At 40.3% G+C, this 20,319-nt stretch overlaps 1 protein-coding gene across 9 annotated transcripts in view; it reads right to left on the bottom strand.

Annotated features, from left to right (window-relative positions):
* Window positions 1–20,319, bottom strand: part of ARID1B (AT-rich interaction domain 1B) — a 324,442-nt gene that overhangs the window by 83,863 nt on the left and 220,260 nt on the right. For all 9 annotated transcript variants that reach the window (XM_086868234.1, XM_086868229.1, XM_086868256.1 and 6 more), the window contains one exon: window positions 14,641–14,884. In XM_086868234.1, the coding sequence (XP_086724360.1) occupies window positions 14,641–14,884 (244 nt within the window). The remainder of the gene's footprint in view (window positions 1–14,640; window positions 14,885–20,319) is intronic.

Here is a 20,319-nt window from a genome sequence, read left to right as displayed (position 1 = left end):
TTACTAAACAAACTGCAAAGCAAATTTTTGTTTCACAAAGAAAATTGATTTCATAAACATGACCAACTCTGCACAAATTCTAACAAGTAACAAACTTTCAAGAGAAGTACTCAGTACACTAATTATCAGAGGGTGCTACAGATCATCCAGGTGCTGGACATGAAGGGACTGCATCAAAATGTTTTCAATCGAGCTGCCGTTTTATTCTTAGAAGTGATGTGAAAGGTAAAAGGAGGTTAAGCGCCCAAATACCTTTGAAGACTTGAACTGAACTCCTAATTTGGGTATCTAACTCCTATTGATTGGGAGCTGATGACAGGACTTTAAAACCTTTGAAGATCCTGTCTGCCATGCTTTTAAAGTTTCTTTGTCATGAAAAGAAATGACCTTAAAGATTTTCCATTTCTTTCCTTTAAATGATAGTAATCCTTTTCTCTTTCAACCAGTATTGCAGTTGTGTTTCTTGGAAGACACTTTAAATAATACATGAACAGACTTTTCTATTTTATTAGGGAAGGAAAACTTCTACAAAAGAAAAATAACCCTTTTTCATTTTTAACATAACTTCCACAGCTATTTAAGAGAGAAAAAAAAATCCAGGATGTTTTTTTTCACTGACAGACTACTGCCTCCTTTGACCCAGTGATACACAGAATTAAGTTTAAACAGCGATGACTTTTTCCCATGTTTTTATACTCTTGTTGCCACATTGGTGAGGTACTCTACCTGCCAAAATGTATGCAAAGTGAATACTACAGATGTTTCACAATACTGCTATTATGCAAAACCATAGAAAATGCAATAATGCATGTTAAAGGGATAGAAGTTGCCATGCCAGTTCTTTCCCTTGTATTTAACAGAGAAGCAAAATACTATTCAAATTTATATAGCTATCTAGTAAAATTAGTTGTTAAAACTACTGAAACAAGCAGTCCACTTAATATAGTATCTGCTATTTAAAATTAAAAAAAAGTCAGATGAAGAGGTAAGGGAATTAAAAAATGCATAATACTATATTTGTAGGCAGGTTTTACACTTTTTAAATTATGTCAAATGCTTTTACATTTTTTTCATTTTGAAAATCTTCACTTCAAATGGAGTCAGGAGACAGTGCATCCTATGTTTAGCAAGGATGGACTGCAAAAAGTGCTAAATAGTGACTACATTATGGCTAATAATGCAGTTAAACTGTAAAAAGTAAATTCCTTAGGGCAAACATAGCAAGAAAAAGCAGACCTTTGACATTCTGCGGAGGAAGGGTCCTTACAGTCCGTATCAACAATGTTTTGAAACATGCTGAGGGCGCTCTGCTCCCATCACTGTAATGATACTGGAGGATGCTTGGCTGTGACACCCTGTACCAGCTGGACGGTGCCTCACAGAATTATGCCTGAACAACTGAGTCAAGAAAACACTTCGGTGATAACAGGTTCCCTCTGGGAAATAACCAGTTAAGTAGGGAAGGAGGGGTATAAGCACGGGAATTTTAAGATGCATGAGGAACTGGAGGTTGGGGGACTGATCACAGCCTGTGCTGGAAACAGAACACTAGGCTGAAGGAAAGACAGAAGTTACAGACCTTGTGGGTTGTTTTTGGGACAATTCCCAATCTAATTTAGGAATTGAGAGCTATGACTGGATTAAAGACATTATTGATTACAAAGTGGGGAATATTAATCAATACAAAAGATGATCAATATACTACCTAGGAAGCCCTTGGGACCACCTTTTGGCTTGGAGTATTAAAAATGCAAACATTTATATACATGGATCAGAACCAGGCCTTTCATAACCGAAGAACTGTAGGTTATCAGGTAGACATGGGAAGAGAAAAGGAAGGAAAAATCTGACCATATCTGTTGACCTGAAATGGTTATAGCCTACAAACAGCTATAACCAACTATGCCATGTGGCACGCAAAGAAACAAATTTATCCCTAGGATAAATTAGGAGGATTGTTTACAGTAGAGGTAAGACAACACAACATCACTGCTGATGTGTCACTGGTGAACCTTCATAGAGACAAACCCAGAAAGCCTAATGCAAACTGGAATGGGAACCAGCTACCAGCATGAAATGACAGGAGGCTGAAAGTGTGAGTATTATTTAGTATGATAAAAACTAGAACTGGAATTTTGTGGATTCTTTCTAAAAATATATTTGAGGCTAAATATCAGGGAAGAAAAAGAGCATGATGATGTTCAGGAGGATAATCAAACCATTACTGGAACTCGAAACAACTTTGTTTTAGGAATAATGAGGTCCTGAAAATCTAGTGATTAAGATGAAATCTGATAAAATAATAGGATAATCATCACACAGTCAATGCTACAATAAAGGCTCACAGACCAGAAGAGACATTCCTGGTCTCCAATCCCTAAATCAGAAATGAAGGAACATAAGTAGGCTTCTGTATGGGTGTGTTTCAAATGAGCTTTTCAGGAAATTGGAAGTGAGGTGCAAATGACCTCAAAGGAAAGAAATTTTTCTATGGGTAGCATAAAGGGAAACTGGTCATGTGTTTTGTGTTATCTCTTTCATCTCATAAAGCCTACAACCCCTTAAGAATAAAGATTATTTTCTTCCTTAATTTATGCATTGTAGCCAAGCTTCCTGTTGTATCAACAGTGTTTTTTAAATTACCTATTCACTCAAGTAAAAAGCAAGGGTTGTCTGCATATCCTCTCAAATAAAGACGTGCAAAATTTTAAAACCTTCCTCCTATCTATCCCGTAAGCTGAGTGCAGATGTTTTAAGAGGCCTGAGACATGAGGACCTTTTCAGATACAGCAGCTGTGGCTGTGCTGGGATATGCAGAGTCAAACACACTCAGACCAAGTCTTCTGGCTCTGCTCAGCAGCACACTGCAGCTAATAACCCCTTACAATGCTGGTAATCCACTGCAGCCTGCTTAAATAAGACAATTTTCACCTCCCTGACCCAGGAACTTGGAACCAAACCCAGAACGTTCCAGCCTTGGAATGCTTTTGGTGGCTGACTGAGAGGCTCACTGAAGGTGAGACCACATGAAGCTGATTTGCTCCATTGCAGCAACACAAAGCTTCTGAACAAGCTTCTAAACAAGAAGCTTATCAACTCATGCCAGATTTATGGATGCTCTGCATCATGAAGTGCTATCAAGACTGTTGTCAGGCCTAACCCCGCTGGTTAACCCTGCCGGTTAACCAGGCCTAACCTTTCCATATTACCTATTAGAACAAATGTATTGTGCTTCAAAGACATAAGATTCCCTAACATATGTGAGTATGACAATCCATGTAAAATCAATAAGAAGTAAAAAACCCCACTTTGCTTCTCATGAAAGTATAAAATTCTCAGACAACCAAGGGTAGTTACACTTTCACCTTCTTTTTCCTATCTATGTCACATTCACCAAATCAAGAATGGGGTTGTGGGCAAGTTTCAAAAATTCACTGCAACTTAAGTGCTAAATTGCTCTCAAATCTCCTTTAAAAAATGCAACAATGAACAAAGGGGCCTGGAGATTCCTAGCTCTGACTTTTCTCCGCACAAATGCAAAAGCATAAACATCTTAATTTTGTGAGTAGGAGCTACTTGTTTGACATGATATAACATTTAATTCAAAGCAAAGTTGACACTGACAGGATGAGGTAGCTAACTCAATATTTTGTTTCATCCTCATTACTTGACGTGTAGTCCCAAGGTATTATTTATGGAACACCATCCAAATGTCACCCTTACTACAGAATAATTCATTATATTATGGACTTGAAAAAAAAATAAAAAAAATAAAGTAGCTGAAACTGGGGTCTGTCAAATTAGACATCCAAGATTTATTCCCAGGTAGTGTAACCTCTGAGCAAGGTATGAAGACTGTAACAAATACTCAGGAGTATGAAGTGAAATAATTGTTAGTACTGCCTGAATGACAAACAACAGTCTTGGTGGCAAGGGGCAGAAATAAAATATACTGCCCTCCAAGGCCGAAGCTCTTTTTGACCAAAGTGAAGCACTTTCTCCTGAGATTTTGGAATTAAACCCAAAGCAAGCTGTCAATGGGAATCTTCAGAAGCATGTGACTCACCCAAATAATGAGTGGTTTCCAGTAGGTCACAGCAAGACCCTGTATGCTTGAGGACTATTCCTTTCCAACAAATTCCGAAATTCTGCTGCAAACCAGGAAGGCAGTAGAGCTCCTCAAAATTAAGGATGCGCCATTTAATTACATGTATAAGCGAAGGCATAAGTCAGTCTAAATCTAGGAATTACTGCTTCCCTATCCTCAGTAACACCCACCCCAGACCTGTAATTTCACTTTGCAGTTATGAGAAGTTTCATTTGGGGGAATAAAATTCTTTCTGCTTTCACCTCTGCCTAACTCCGCATCCATTTAATGCATTATTTCCATTAAGCTTGGGAGAGTTTCCAGCCAAGGATATTTCTGCTGGAGGCCAGTCCAGAATGGTGCAGCCCAGGATAGCAACCAGTTAAATCTTTTCTAATCCCCACATTCAGAAACGGTGGCTCACAGCGGCTGGCATGCAGGAACTGAATAGAGTAGGCAAGCTCATATTTCTCTCACCAGGACAAATTAATAAAAACAAAACCTGATTTCTCCTTCTCATTTTCCTATTCTTCCTGTTCCCCAATATTTTTCCTCTTTCAAACAATTTTTTTTTTTTTTTTTTGTTTGAGAATGTTTGGCTGCCTTCTGAAGAAATGGGCACAGTGACAGATGAAAGGCCGTATTCATCGTCTAATTCAGAATAGGGAAAAACCGACTGCTGTGCATTTAAGATTCTAACAACCTTGCAATTTTGTAGAGCCGTTTTCCCCAACCCATTCTTTTGAAGAATTCTGCTTTTATTCTGTTAATAACTAACCACAGTTGCAGCAGCATGGATCCGATTAGCAGTTCTTACGCTACAAAGGGGGCTGGGGGGAGGCTGTGAACAGGGCTGCCAATTTGTCCACCTGGGTCCCCAGAAGAAAGATTAGATGAGGTGCTTGCTCCTTTCTTCCCCACTTGCTCTCTGCTCTGCACTAGACAGACCTCTTCACATCTCAGCCACTGACTTAATTTCTCGTTTTTCCCCTCTAAAGTCTCGTTTAACCACCCTTCCACATGTTTTGCACTCTGTCACTGCGTTCTCCAAAGCGATGGTGTGAATTGGGATGAGAGGGGTTGGGAGAGGCTGCGGCCACAGCTGGCCAGCACCTTCTCTCACACCTTGACAGGGCCTCTGAATTACTTTCAGATTTTGAAAATTGTATTTTCTTAAATTTTTGAAAGCAGTGCCTATGTTTTTTAGGGAATGATCCAGACTCTGTAGTCATACTGTGTTTTTTCATTCTGTCCTTTTAATCCTTCCATAAAAATGGTAGTTTTTGCTTGCATTTGGACTGAAGCAGAAGACTGTAAAGGGTTGCATGGATTTAGTAATCTGTAATTACTTACGACACATCATTACATGTTTGTAGTAATTACATATAATGCAAAAAGCATATACTTCAGCTAGAGAAAAACCATTCTCAAATTTTTTATAAAATGTCAATTAAACAGAATATAAACTGTAATTCATGCAAGTGCTAAAGATCTAAAAGCTCCTAACAAAGGAGAGGGTAGTATTTCTTTCTTATATTTGGCTCATTTCTTCCTTCCAGAAATAAAACCTACCCTGCCACACACCTGAAACTTAAAACCTCAGAATTCTATTTAGGGATTTAAACCAAGTTCCAAAAGGAAGAATTTTTCATTATCAGTGCTCATTCTCTAGATTGCATTTATAACCAGGAGGAGATTTTTTTCTCTAAGCTGCTCCTCATTGTGTCACCTGCATTCAAGAGCCTGAGAAGCACAACAGATGTAGCAGACATACACTTCTAAAATTTGCCACCTAATAAAAACCTTAACTCCTAACTTTAACATTGCCAAATTTTAACCAAACCAGAGATCAATTTTCATTTATGATACCCGTAGAGTGAAAACATGCAAGATACAAAAGAAAGGATGACTGTGATGTGAAATTGCCATTTCTTATCCATATTTCTTTTCCCTCGATCCAGGTAAGTTTAAGAATTTCTCAGAATCAGGCAGCATTAACTTGGAAGACCATGAATGATAGAGTTTGAGTTCACCCTGTTCCTCCTGGCTCTCTCAAGTCTAGCAAGAAAGGAAATTGGAGCAGCGCTACATGGCGATGAACTATTTAGTTAGTCTTGCCTGCTACTCCTCATACTAGATCACTGTCTCTGATTAAAGAGCATTTTAATAGCAAAATGTATGTGCTCTCACTAATACTACCCTCAAAAGGAATAAACCCTCAGCTAATCTAGTTTTTCTTATTGTGTTATATTGCATATTACACAGCCCTGGTCTCAGCAATTCTCAGGGATGAGGGAGAAAAGGGCAAGTTGAATGCATAAAGGATAAAAGCACCTTGAGGCAAACCTGCTTCCAAAAACCATTTGGTGGGTCTGATCTCCCTAGAAGACAAGATCTATCATGCCATATTTCATCTTGCCCGACAACGATAAGCTCCAAAGACCGGTGCGGAAGCGAAGCAATTCTTCATGTATTTTTAATCAACCGAGAACTTTCATCTGGCGAGCTCCCTCCGCAAGGTCACACGCACCACGCGCGGCCACGTGCCTCTCATGCAGTTTGCAAACACCAACTCCTATGTCAGCTTCTGTTTGGAAGGGGGAGTATTAACATTAGCAACTCCTGGTTATATCATTTATAAACATGCAGATGTGGATTATTAAAGATTAATGCATTTTGGGATTGGTGTCGGCATTCCGTTTGTCTCACGCCGAAACCAATTCTGTTCTTCATTAGTCAACGACAACCCACATCACCCTGTTGTGGAAGAGAAATCAAAGGTGCAAGCGTGAATTGAGAATAAGTGATGAAACTGATTACTAAGAAACTTAACGGCTGTAATCAATCAACACATCACAATAATTTGAGTCCACTGTTATCTGAAGATGGGGAACAAACAGAAAAGCTTGACGACTGAGTGAATTGTTCTTTTGTGTTTGCTTGCTAAAAACCCACTTTGCAATTTCACTTCCCTATCTTTCTACAGAGCAATGCTGTCAAAGGGCTGTTCAAATCTTTCAAGTCCCAGTTCAAGCTGCATGAATTTTGTCTCTAAGGAGGAGAAAGGATATCTTGCTTTTCATTAATTTTTAAAAAAAATATTATCTGGAGGTAGTGAAAATGTTCTTCTTTTGAGGCACAGAATTAATTCAAGCCATATTTGCAATTGTTCAGACTCCTTCTTCTGAGGAGGGACATACCACGTATCTGTCTAGTCAAGTCTGACACTAACTATGAAGCATGAAGGCCACTTTAAATATCTCTCACGGCAGTGATGCATAGTCCACTGAAAAACTGAAAACTGCAGCAGCCTATCCCATCACAGAAAGCAAACACCTTATGACATTTATGTTCTATTTTATCTAGGTATAACAACCATCTGTCAACAACAACAAAAACACACTGATGGAGACGTGAGAGACTTTTCCCATTTGCTCATCAATCACTGCTTAGTATTGCAAGGGACAAGGGAGTGAGAGACAACCTTTTAATTTATGATAAAACTCAAATTAATGCCCTATTTGCCAACACAAAGAAAGAGAGACAATCTATGTTTGTGTAGCTAAAGAATGACAGAATAAAACCCCCCCCCAACATACAGAACCAAAAACACACCACCTTAAATTTCTTGACAAAAACGTAAGTGGGTTGAGAAAAAAAAGTTATAAAGAAATGCATAGATTAATGATAAAATGTAAACAATAACTGTCCAAGGATGGCCTTAAAACATACATCTAAAACTAACAACAAACATACCTGTCAAATCTTGGCCACTGTGGCTAAGTATATTTGAATTTTGTTACGTGAAGCAGAGCACATGCATAATTATGCAAATATGTTAATTGGATTTCAACAGCCCTCATGCTCTAGATGGATTTGTACCAGCAGGGTGCTGTCAGTGACTCACAGAGCTACAAGAAGTGGCCTGTGTACGCGTGCTGCCACAGTGTCCACAGCAGCAGATGCCCCGTCATGCTGGCTGCTCAGCCATTGCCAGGACGGTGGAAACAGGCCTGGCAGGAATCAGCAAAGAGGACAAACCAGATATGGGGCAGAGCACAGCTATGGGGATGTGAATGCCACTGATCTGGCCATCTGTGGGAGGGTGCTGGACAACTCTCAGTGCTGGACCCTTCAGGGTGCTCAGTCCATAGGGCAGAAATTTTTGGCACTGGCTTAAGACAGCAATTAAACGCTAAAACTGCAATGTGTGACTGAAATATAAACACTGATACACCAGATATTAAGCAAGTGAAACCACCTAAAACTAAACTCCATAAACTACTCATAAAAAATAACCACCCAGGGCATGCTTTTTTTTTGGTGATTTACTATTTGTCTATGCTTAACTTTGGGCCGATAAAAAAAAGCAGGTTGATGCTGGTGCAATATGAAACCCTCTGTCATCATGAAAACTGAACAGGAGGAACTTGAACAGCATGTCTCTGTCTCTTTTCATCTCCTGCACCTGTTCTGGAAAGACCACCTCTGCAGAGAAGGACACCTCCCTGATCTCTGGTGACATTGCAACTATGATAGGAGTTTTTATAGTGCCTTTTGTAGCATAGGCTCTCCTCACAAAACCTGATTGAGACTATTTAGTTATTTCATGAAGTCTTGAGACAAGAGATAATTCATCAGTTGTGACCTGGGCTGAATTCTAATAGGTATCACAGGCTAGATGCTCCCTGTGCTAGAAGCAATGCCTTGAGCAAGAGCACTTTACAATTTGCTTATTTTTTCCATCCTTTGAAAAGACAGAAACACTTTAAGTGTTGTTCAACCATTCAAAAGAAAGGGTATTAAACTATTACTATGTGAAATATTCACATATTTAATTTGTAAGCATTCTAGATTTGCAAAACTGCTGATTAGATGTTTTGTGTACTAGAAGTGATTAAGAACATAGCTACGTCAATGGCATTTTGTGTTTTGGCTTTTTTCTGGTCTGGATGCCAATGAACAGCATGCATCTTCCTTGCAACAAGCTGTTGCAAGATTTCTGCCTCCGGAGAAGCCAAGGGAGAAACATTGATAGATGTGTTAAAATAATCTTTCTAGACAGGGGGATCATACCTATTTTACAAGGATATAATCCCCTCTTGTTTTGCAATTACTTTAGGGTATTTAAAACTTCAACAAAAAGCCTAGTATTACACATTCATAGATTCATACATTTGTTTGGGTTGGAAGAGATCTTAAAGTTCATCTGGTTCCAACCATCCTCCCGCCTGTCATGGGCAGGGACACCTTCCACTAGACCAGGTTGTTCAAACCTTCATCCAACCTGGCCTGGAACACTTCTAGGGATGGGGCATTGACACATTCTCTGGGCAACCTGTTCCACTGCCTCACTACCCTTACAGTGAAGAACTTCTTCCCAATATCTAATATAAACCTCCTTTCAGTTTGAAGCCATTCCCCCTTGACCTATTACTCATGTCCTTTTAAACAGATCCTCTCCAGTTTTCCTGTAAGCCACCTGTAAATACTGGAAAGCTGCCTGCCATAAGGTTTCTCTGGAGCCTTCCCTTCTTTAGGCTGAACAACTTCAGTTCTCTCAAGCTGTCTTCTAGAAGAGGCGCTCCAGCTCTCTAATCACCTTTGTGGTTCTTCCCCGGACCCGCTCCAACTTAGGTTCTGCTTGTGTTGGGGACCCCAGAGTTGGATGCAGAACTTCATGTAGGGTCTCACCAGAGTAGAGTGGCAGAATCCCCTCCCTCACCCTGCTGGCTATGCTGCTTTTGATGCAGTTCAGGTCAAGGTTGGCTCTCTGGGTTGCAAGTGCACATGGCCGGGTCTTGCTGAGCTTCTCCTCCACCAACACCCCCACGTCCTTCCCCTCAGGGCTGCTCCCAATACATTCTCTGCCCAGCCTGTATCTCTTGGGATTGCCCTGACCCAGGTGCCAGACCTTGCACTTGGCCTTGTTGAACTTCTTGAGGTTCACCCAGTGCCACCTCTGAATCCTGCCCAGATCCCTGTGGATGCCATCCCTTCCCTTCGTGTGTCAGCTGCACTGCAGGCTTTGTGTCACTGGAAAACTTGCTGGGGGTGCACTTGATCCCGCTGTCCCTGTCACCCACAAAGACATTAAACAGTGTTTATCACTTTCATATGGTAGCCTTCTCTCCTTCAAATAATGTTTAAAAGAGGTCCATGCCATACAACATACCAATAATGGTTGTTCACAGTATGTAGAATAGCTCAATCCCAAGGAAAAGACTTTTCCAAATTCTTAATAAAAACATGATCTACAGTAAAACTATTGTTGTACTGTTTTACATTAAAGAAAGCATCATTCCTAATCAGATTCTTGCAGTACAATGTCCCTTTGGACTATTATAGACTACTACTACTACACATTTTTCTTCTTGCTTCATTTTAGTCACACACATTGACTAACATGCACACCAAGACAAGTTTTCCTGTAACTGGTCCAACTGGGTATCCCATTTCCCTTCTGTGCCTCTCTTTTGCCTGGAATGCTGGCTGTAATGCTGTAATTCTGATGAATCCTGGAATTCAAGCCAGCTAGCTGATCAATACAGGTGTTGAAGACCTCCAGGTTTGCAGAGAGTAGAGTTTAACATTGAATGGATTACATCCATTGATTCGTATACTTATCACAATTAAAATTTGAATTATTTCTAATCAGGGGAGGATGCTGACTGGTTAGCATAAATTAAGAAGCCTGGCAATAACACTCTTAAGCCAGAGTATTCACAAATGGATTTCTTTCTGAAAATTGTAACTTCATCTGTAACCGAGCTCCCCAGTGAAAGAAGACTATAATTGCAATAAAAAAACCCAATGTAGTTGATGCTTAACAGAGTGAAAATAAATTTGTTTCTTCAGAAAGTACATGGAAGGTCATAAAAGCACAAGTCAAAATACTGATCCATGTGAAAAACAAAATAAAATTACCTATTTTTAAAGGCAGCATTTGCTACTCATTAGCATAGCAGACCCATCTCTTCTATATAGATAAAAATTGCTGTAAGGGTTTAAAAATAATAGAATCGATTAATTTGTACAAAATCTGCTTGTCCATCATGGGTTAAGGGATTCCTGGCCTATCAGCAATCTTTCACAGAACTCTTAATACTAAAAAAATTTTGCTGCTTACACCGCAAGGGAGAAAGAGCTGACAAAAGCCTTTGGCCAGTGAGATCAAAATTGGGGATGGGGGGGAGAAAGGAAAGCTTAGCTTATTTACATTTTTGCTTTGTTAGTAAACTGGAACTGTTAGAGCAGGAGGGAAGGAGAAAAAAAAAAAAAAAAAAAGAGAAAAGTGAAATTAACAGCCACTAAACCTTCTGGCAACAGCAGTGCATTTTGATATGTGCTGTGTCAGCTTCCACTAATGGTTTAGGGTTGAATCAGGCACAGTTCAAGACCCAAAGCAGTGCAGGGCATCACATCTCATTCTTTGGAAGAATATGTACCATAATTATAAAGATGGCTACAAAATAGAGAGATCAGGATTTCTGGCAAAACAGAATAATGATCTACTTAATAGGAAATAGTAATGTCATTTTGAATCAGTAGAAATTAAAGAAGAGTAGGATTTCAGCCCTGTAAAGAACATACATCTGAACAAGAAGTCTTCTGATTTTGAGACAGAACTACCTTTCTGAACAAAATTCATCCAAGTTGCTTTTTCTGCTCTTAGGAGTTAATCTCCCTGGTCTATTCTGGTAATGTGAATGGAAACAAAGGCTGTATATGCATGTGCCACTTACCACACAAAATATCCATCCAGTATTTCAGAGAGCACAGGAAGGAAATGCCCACTGAGCTAGGGACGTGCCAATGTCAGTGCTGCCTGTGCCAGGCTGTTCCTGTGAAATTGGTGGCGTGCAGCAGAAAGCAATGCGGGGTGGCAGGCTTGCGGAGGGGTGCAGAGACAGCTTAAACAGGCAGTGGAAGAGAACCAGCCATTTGGGAGGTTTAATAGGGGGCTGTTTGTTTGTCTGCCCTTTTGATGTTAAATTAGTTTTCAATTTTGTTGCAAGGAAGGAGCCATCGGGAAAAGGATGCTTCTCTTCCAGTAAACCCTGGGAAAGCAACACCTTTATTTTAACGGTCTTCCCACCAAGAACCCCCTGCAACATTTTGGCTTTCCCTAGCCATAGCTATCAGCAACACAACAGCTGCTCATTTTACAATGACTTGCTGGAGAGAGAATGATTGAAAGAGCCAATCTATGTCACATTGAGAAACTGTGGCACAACATCGCAGGAGGTAATAGGAGAGGAATGAGGTCAGAACAAACAAGGGTAGGGTGAGAACGGAGGAGAAAATAGCAGAGAACAAAATTATTAAAGGCAAGGTGCTGTACTACACAATCTATGTTTGAAAACGTCTACAACCTGACTACTGCAAACAGCCACAGAAATGCAAACAAGCTCTGTGGTACCTTTTCTTAGGGTCTCATGAATGCAGCTGATGATAAAAGCTACCGAAGTCCTTGTAATGAAGAACAATGGTGCAAACACACTTAGGTGAAAGCACAATCTAATTCATGTAGCTTGAAAGCCCCAGCACCCAGCAGCATCCCTCTATCATAGGGCTTTAAATAGCAGCCTTGCTCCTGCTTTTTGTAGCTCGAGAAACAGCAGCAGCAGCAGCAGTAGCAGCAGCAGTAACAGCAGCAGCAGCAGAAGCGATGCTATCGCAGCTGCCTGGCTGCCCTCTGGAGAGTGCTGCCTTAGCTCATGCCTGGGAGTTCACCTTTAGCAAAAGCTGCAGAGACCAGAAGCTTGTATATGACAGGGGAACAGTGGAGGGTGATTTTGATTTAGCACCATTCATAAAAATCCTTCCTGAGAAAGAATTGCTTTTGTGTTACTGCAGCAGACCAGAAAACCACTGTGCAAAATGGTGGCACAGTTTGTATGTAGAGACAATGCTTTTCACTAGGTGAGTTATAAAAATGAGCTTTTGGGGCTCATCTGAAGCGGTGAAGTGACTTTGACCCTGACCTCTGAACCCATATCCCTTCTATTTTTACCCCACAGGGATCAGGTGGTTTCATAGAAGTTATTACTCTCCCCCTACATACTTATGCTCATCCTTATGTATCATGGTTACAATAATGCTATTTTCAGTGTCACAACAATTTTCCCTATTCAGCAATCAGGCTGCTAAAATGCCAATCCATTTACTCACCTGAATCTGACTTTGTGGCAAAATGTTACCTTTCCAGCCAGGTAGGCTATCTAAACAAGATTCACTAAACAAGAGAGATAGATTTCTACACCAAATGGTGGGAGCCGTCTTGGAAATACAAAGCTACCACACTGCATACAATGCAAATACTCTGTCCCCACTATTCCTGCTCCACCTGAGCATGTGCAGTCAGTCCGAGTAGCTGGAGAGGCAAAAAATAACTGCAGGGCATGCACACAGCATCAGGGCTCAACATGCTCAGGCCACATTTAGTACTAAACATTCCCGTGTGCACTGAGCTTACTTCCCTCTGCTGATCTAGTTTAACCTCTGTGGACAAACAGGCAGGAACATTTTACACAGATACCTTTGTATCAAATACAGAAACACACACTACCCTCTGAATTTTAACCAGCATTTGGTTAACAGCAACACTCAAACCACCTAACAAAAAGGCACCTCTGCTTTTGTTTCTTTTAACTGAGCTCCATGTTTATTATTTTGTGGTTTTGTCAGCAATTGATGTTATCCATAGGGTAATGTCAGCACTCTCCTACTCTTAGGAATTCCCCTAGTATTCAAAATGTCAGATGATAATAAAAAAATACTTGAGCATTAAGAAAGAGAATAAACTCACCTGAAATACTAAATACAAATTTCTGCCTGACCCCTGGAGTAAGTAACATACCAGATGGGCGAGGATAAGGTAAGAACTGAAATTAATGTGTGCCATTTTTTTCTTCTGGTATCTTAACACATTTCCAGAAATTTCTGAATATACATGACTGTGTGTCATACTCCAAATTGCACAAGAAAGCGAGCAGCAAGCCTGCCACTGGTATTCCAATTACTACTGGTAGAACTGAATCCCTAATAACTTGCTAATCTTTGCAAATATTAAGAAATATCTCATACAATATTCTGTACTCATGTCCAAAATAACATTGCCACAATGCAGAGTTGGAAAATCTCTGCTTCATCCTGCAGGTCTGTAACCACCATTCAAGCTCAAGAGCCAAACCCTACAGAAGCACACAGTTATAACAAAAAAAGGACTGTAAATAATTGAGAGAAGTATGTGAAAAATGACACACAAACCAAATACAAAAACTACAATTAACTATTTGCATTGGTTGGCAATAAAGACATTTATCAAACACTTATGTGGAGGCAAGCTCAGAATTTTGAGCATTCTGAGGGCTTGGCAGCTGAAGTTTAGACTGAATTTACTCCTGCTCTAAGTATGCATTTTTTTCAGAAAAAGGCCCTGAAAATGGAGGATTCTCAGTAAATAAATAAGCTCAGAACACAGGAGGATTTATTTATGTATTTAGTAAACCTACCAATTGGCTTCATTTTGTTTGTTAGAACAAACTCACCTGGAATACTCGCTGGAGAAATGGGACCAGATCTTGACTGGTTGCTTCCAACGGGTGAGCCTACAGGGGAAGGCGATGGGCCCCCAGGGATGCCAGAGAGATGTGGAGAAGCATGAGGGGAAAACGGAGACTGTGCAGGGTTGCTCTGCTCCCCTTGGCTGCTCGTAGAGCCTGACGCGCTAACAGCTGAGCTGAGGGTTGCTTCAGTTCCAGTCGGCAAGTCGTCAATGGATCCAGATAAATCCTGAGGAAAAAGGAAAAATGAATGTAAGTGCTTGCATGAATACTCAGGCCACAGGACTCAAGAGCTGACATGGCAATAGATCCATTTGTTTACTTACTGCAGCAGATAACTGAGAGGTTGTCTTTAACAAGTAGTTAAATGATGGCAGAAAACAAGGACGGTATGCACAATTCTTTGCTTAATCGCTAATTCTTCTGAGAAAAGGAACAAGCAAGGGCAACAAATGAATTGGAACCAAATTCATTCAGCATTGAATTTAACCTTTTCCATCTGGATTAAGCTTTCAAAATTAATCCCACAAATTCTGCCTGAGCATACCAAAACTAATGAAAATGATACATCAGTTTCACTTCTACACAGTATTTAATTTCGGGGTTTGCTACCATTACAATCACAGCTTATACACTTCACTCTAAACCATTATGACAATGAGAGAAGAAGAGTGTAAAATATGCAGCCCTGTAGCACTCCCTCCCTTGCAGCTCCTTTGCCTTGACGCAAGGAGGTGAGAAGAGGCCCTGCCCTCAGCAGCAGCACTGGATCCACTGGTCACCAAGGAACAAGGACTGCTGCTTCTCCACTTCCATCAAATACCAAGGCACAGCTCACAGGTTCTCTTCAATTTTGTCTGAATACACTGCTAAACAGTTACTCCATTTCATCTCATAACTGCTGCATTTTCAATGAGAAATTTCCTCTATAGGTCACAGCACATCTGAATTCTATGAACTGCTGGACATATTCCCTCGAGTTGTAACACAGGAGTTATACTCGTCTTTGAATCTGTGGGAGTAATTAGGGGTTTTAAATAATTTTATGATCAGATATGAAAAACCAAGAATGCTGTGACAAAGCAAGCACATGCTCCCCAACTGTCAGGAAAAATGTTCATTCCTAAGCATCACAGAAAAACCTCATACAAACCAAAAGGTGCCAATATTGCTGTACTTCTGTAGCTATTGGCAGGTCACAAGGAGCATGTTACTATGTTACTATTTCTATTAGCAAATTAAAGCTCTAAAAAATGGCAGGGAGCTACCTCACATATAGATCAGATCATTAAATGACCTCTGAGACTTGAAATAACTGGGATGACAGAGTACATTACTTTGGCTGATCCTAACTTCATTTGTTTGGCTCATGCAAGTGGTTGCACCACAGACAGCAGGACCCCTTGTCTGAATAGGACAAAAAGAATTGGGTTCTGCCTGAGCAAAGAGCTCAGGAAGCAAAGCCTTAGTGCTGTCTAATTTTCATGCCATAAAATGAAAGTTTTTTAGAAGTCACAGAACAAAACTCACGTGGTGTATTCAGAGCCATACCCAGTGATGACTACCTCCATTACAAGGGAGGCTCATAGCCAGGTTCCCCTAAAAGACGGACATGGTCAGTCTTCCAAGGCACAGGAAGAGGAGGATTAACAGTTTAAGCACTGCTAAGACTCACTAGAAGCCACATAGAATGCTACATATTATTCCTCCTCGTGCTTAAGGGTAGTGAATACAAACCACACGATTTAGCTCCCTGCAGGGCATCTCGTGGACCTTATTTCCAAGGAGTACCCACAGATACTTCAAGGACAACTCCCACCATAGTTAAATTTTGCTCTTTCTGACAAGCATGAAATTGGACCTGTATTTTGTTAGGCATATGAAAAGCCAAAATTAGGCTAAAACTTCAGTCTACATGTGGATGCTGCATTCACTCAAGAGTAGACTTCCAAATCTGTACAAATGGAAGTTTAATTATGAAGTGGGCAACAAACTATTTTCATTGTTTCTTTTTTGGAACTAGCAACTGTAGAAAATGTAAACAAGAAATAACACTACTTGGTACTGCATAGAGCAACACTAGATATTTTTCATAGAATGTATTTGGCAAACAGGTAAACAATTACTGCTTTTCCATACATAATATGGTATTCTTCTAAACGGAATCAAATCGCTGCTGTTGTCACGAGTAACAAATGCTGCAGGAAGTGCTGATAAAACAAATGCTACTGAAAAGCATATAATAAACCTCTGAAAACGGAATGTAGCAGAATAGAGCCTATTCTAAAGGAATATAAATTCTGTTTAAAAAACCAGGCACACAACTGACAGAAGATATAGAAAGCACACAGGTTTATGTTTAGAATAACAAAGATTTTAAAAGGGTGTGTGGAGTAAAGCTTTCGTTTGTGTTGGCCAACCAAAGTACTTGAAGAAACAAATCTGCCAGGATAATGGAAAAGCCATGGAGAAATTAGCACTGTCCTTGATGCAATTACCTACTGTTCACAGGCTAAGGCAAAAGTTCAGGATGGGACTGAAATCCACTTTTCCCATCAGGTCACATTGATTTCTCCAGCCTTCCACAAGAGCAGAACAACTGATGAGTCTCAGGCATTTTGTCGAGCGCCTGCTTTCCAGGAATTTCTTCACCCACCTGATGAAACTCTTTCACCAAGGTGGAAAAGGAAGAGGAAAGCTTGCATGACACCAGCCTATTTAAATTGTGAAGCCATGCCACCCTCATGCAGTGCAGGCTGAAGGAGCAGCCTGGCGGGCACAACACACCTGCAGGGCCTTACACTCCCCACGTGTGCTCAGTGTAAGCACTGGGATTTTCTCCCAGGAATAGGGAACTTCACAATCAACGTGTCTGCTGAGAATGTAATAATAGTGTTTACTCATCAGACACATGAAGAAAACCAAGAAAGAGGTTGATCTCAGGATGGCACAAAAGATTGTTACCTATCTAGAAGTCTGGGCTGTGCCACACAGTCTCTTACGTTGTCTTCAAGTGGGCTAAAATGGGAAATATCAGCTGTTCTGTACAGGGTGGTTTGGGTTTTTAAATTTGTTGGGGGGGGGGGGGCGTTGCTTTGATTTTGTTTTTTTTTTTTCTTTTTTGTTAACATACACTTTGAGGCCTTAGCTTGTCTTCTAAGGTGGAAAACCTGAGCAGGAGAGCAACTGGGAAACTTGCAGCATACAGAGGTTTTAGAAACACCTCTCTTAACTAAAAAAGCTAATTGGGAAATTAAAGAGAAGGAGAAGAAAGACTTCATGTGAAGCACCTGGACAGAAAGAGCAGAAGCTGACTTTCTGTTCTCCTATTATCAGCATTTTAATGCTTGCTTTTACCTCATTTTAACAGAACAGTAGAGAAGCTGTGCAAATTCCACATCACAAACATTTATTTATATATGAAACAGTATACACATACACATTATATATATAAATTACATGGATACACTTGCATTTACTTAGCATACCTACATGTAAAGCTATCAGGAAGCCTGCTAATAGGAGAAATTCACAGAGGTTTAAGCATACAGCCTAGTTAACAAAGAAGCTCTGTAACTAATACTCCTCTAGAGGACAATTTAGTCAGCAGGGCACCAACTCTATTCTTCTTTTATAAGTAGTATCAGATCTATGATGCCTGTAAAGAACAGAGAGACCTTACTTACTGCATCTCATTCAAACCAAGGCACCTTCAAGCTACAGTGCTTCCATTTATCTTGTAGGAAAGTTGGCAGGTTAGGTAATTGCTGGGATTCTTTTAAGGGCCTGAAGTCCCCATACCCTAAGGCATGCCTTAAATATTGCCTCTTTTCAGAGGCTTTTTCTGGAAAGCACTCATTTCTTCCAGTGTCTTGCGTTTCTTACAGATCTGTTTCTTGTAGAGCAATCTTATTATTCCTATCTATGGTATTGTTATGACTATATTTTCAAATCTGACATCAAATCTAAGAAAAAATGAAGGACAAAATATTTCCTCCCTCCCATCACAAATCTGTATTACAATTCTGTATTCTCTTGTTCACCTTTATATCCTGCATTATTCAGGACATCCTAACCAGCTTTCGAAGTTCATTTCTACATAATACCTTGATTACAAACTGAAATGTGCCCATGCAGGATTTATCTCTTTTAGCAGTGTTTTATCTTCAACTATCTTCAATTCTAGCCTCACCTTCCACCTATGGACAACCTTTTTTCTTGTCCGTCTGACAAGAACAAGAGCTGAAATGAACAGGATCACATTTGCTTGGGATTATAATGTTATGCCTTCCTGGTGGCATGATCTTATCAGAGTGACAGGAGAGACACCTGAAACAGCACACCATTTTATTACTGCAGTGTGGGCAGCAAGGGGTAGAAGGAAGCAAACTGCTTATGCAGAGCCAGGAAACCCAAAGCTACAAAGAGACCACAGGAAGAAAACACCTACAAAACCCCATATATAACATAATAACATTAACTTACTCGAGGAACACACCTAGATCCAATAAACAGCAAAAGGGAGACTACAGTAGGTCAGCAATGCCACCACAATTTTACACACCAAATGTGACAGGATTACAGCATTCAGTGTGGAGCAAAAATTTACACTGCAAGTACTTTGTGCAGCTGCAAGCTTTGCTTAGCAATGTCTCAGCAGACATAAACCAAGACTTTAAGGGAATCCCTTGCTAAATACTTACAGTTGAAAAAGGATGAGCACCTTCTCTGAAATCAGCCAAAGGAGAAGATGTGGGGCACCTTGCTAAGGTGTATAGTTCCTATGCCACTAAATCACAGCCTAAGTTCTCTGAGAAGTTACTGCAGTTTGGGGATCTCTTGCGGGGATCGTACAGCACATACAACCTTGTGGTTTATTTAAATTTTCCAACTATTGCCTACCAGTTCCTTAATGCTCAGGGAGTAGAAGAAAAGCAGAGGTATTCTGTAGATATTAAAGACACACAAAACCCTTGTCTCCAAGAAGCTGAACTCCCCAGACTCTACTCTATTGTCCATTACATGGGGATGAATCCTAGTGCTATGCATAGGGAACTGCATCAGCTGGCTGGCTGCAGGATCAAAGCCTGCTCATTCCATTCAGGCCTTCCTGCAGTATTTCCTTAGGATAGTGCCACTCAAAAGACAGGATCCTGCATTAAATAACCCTCTCTTTACCACGAATCACCACTTTAGAAGCCAAATTATATATACAAACAAACATATTTCACATGTAAGTATGTAAATATATATTCAAACAGACGTACACTCTGCTATTGTTTTGGAGCCATGGGGGATTATGAACAATATGCTCTGTAATTGAGATTAACTTTGAACAAATGATTTGGCTGACAAACACACATACACACACAAAAGGAAAACCCACAATATCTCTGGTTAAATTTCAAGATATTTGTAAGACCTCTTTTCATCACAAAGCAGCCTGTAATAGTATGTTTCAAGAAGTCTTCCAAAGGCCCTGCTGGTCACGTTGTGGAGGCAGAGAGCGAGCTAACAGCCTCCCAGCGCCTACACAACTGGAAAACTGCACGGGTGCACCAACAATTGGGACCACGTGGAAAATTCTTTTATTTTCAAAGGCTGCTATCCCCAACCTGGGTATCTTCCTTCCACACCAACTGCATAGCAGCCCTCATGTAAGCA

The sequence above is a fragment of the Cyanistes caeruleus genome, chromosome 2, assembly GCF_971803275.1.
Source record: "Cyanistes caeruleus chromosome 2, bCyaCae1.hap1.1, whole genome shotgun sequence".
Taxonomy (NCBI): Eukaryota; Metazoa; Chordata; class Aves; order Passeriformes; family Paridae; genus Cyanistes; species Cyanistes caeruleus.
Note: the sequence above shows the minus strand (reverse complement) of the source record. Positions and strands in the feature narration are given on the sequence as shown.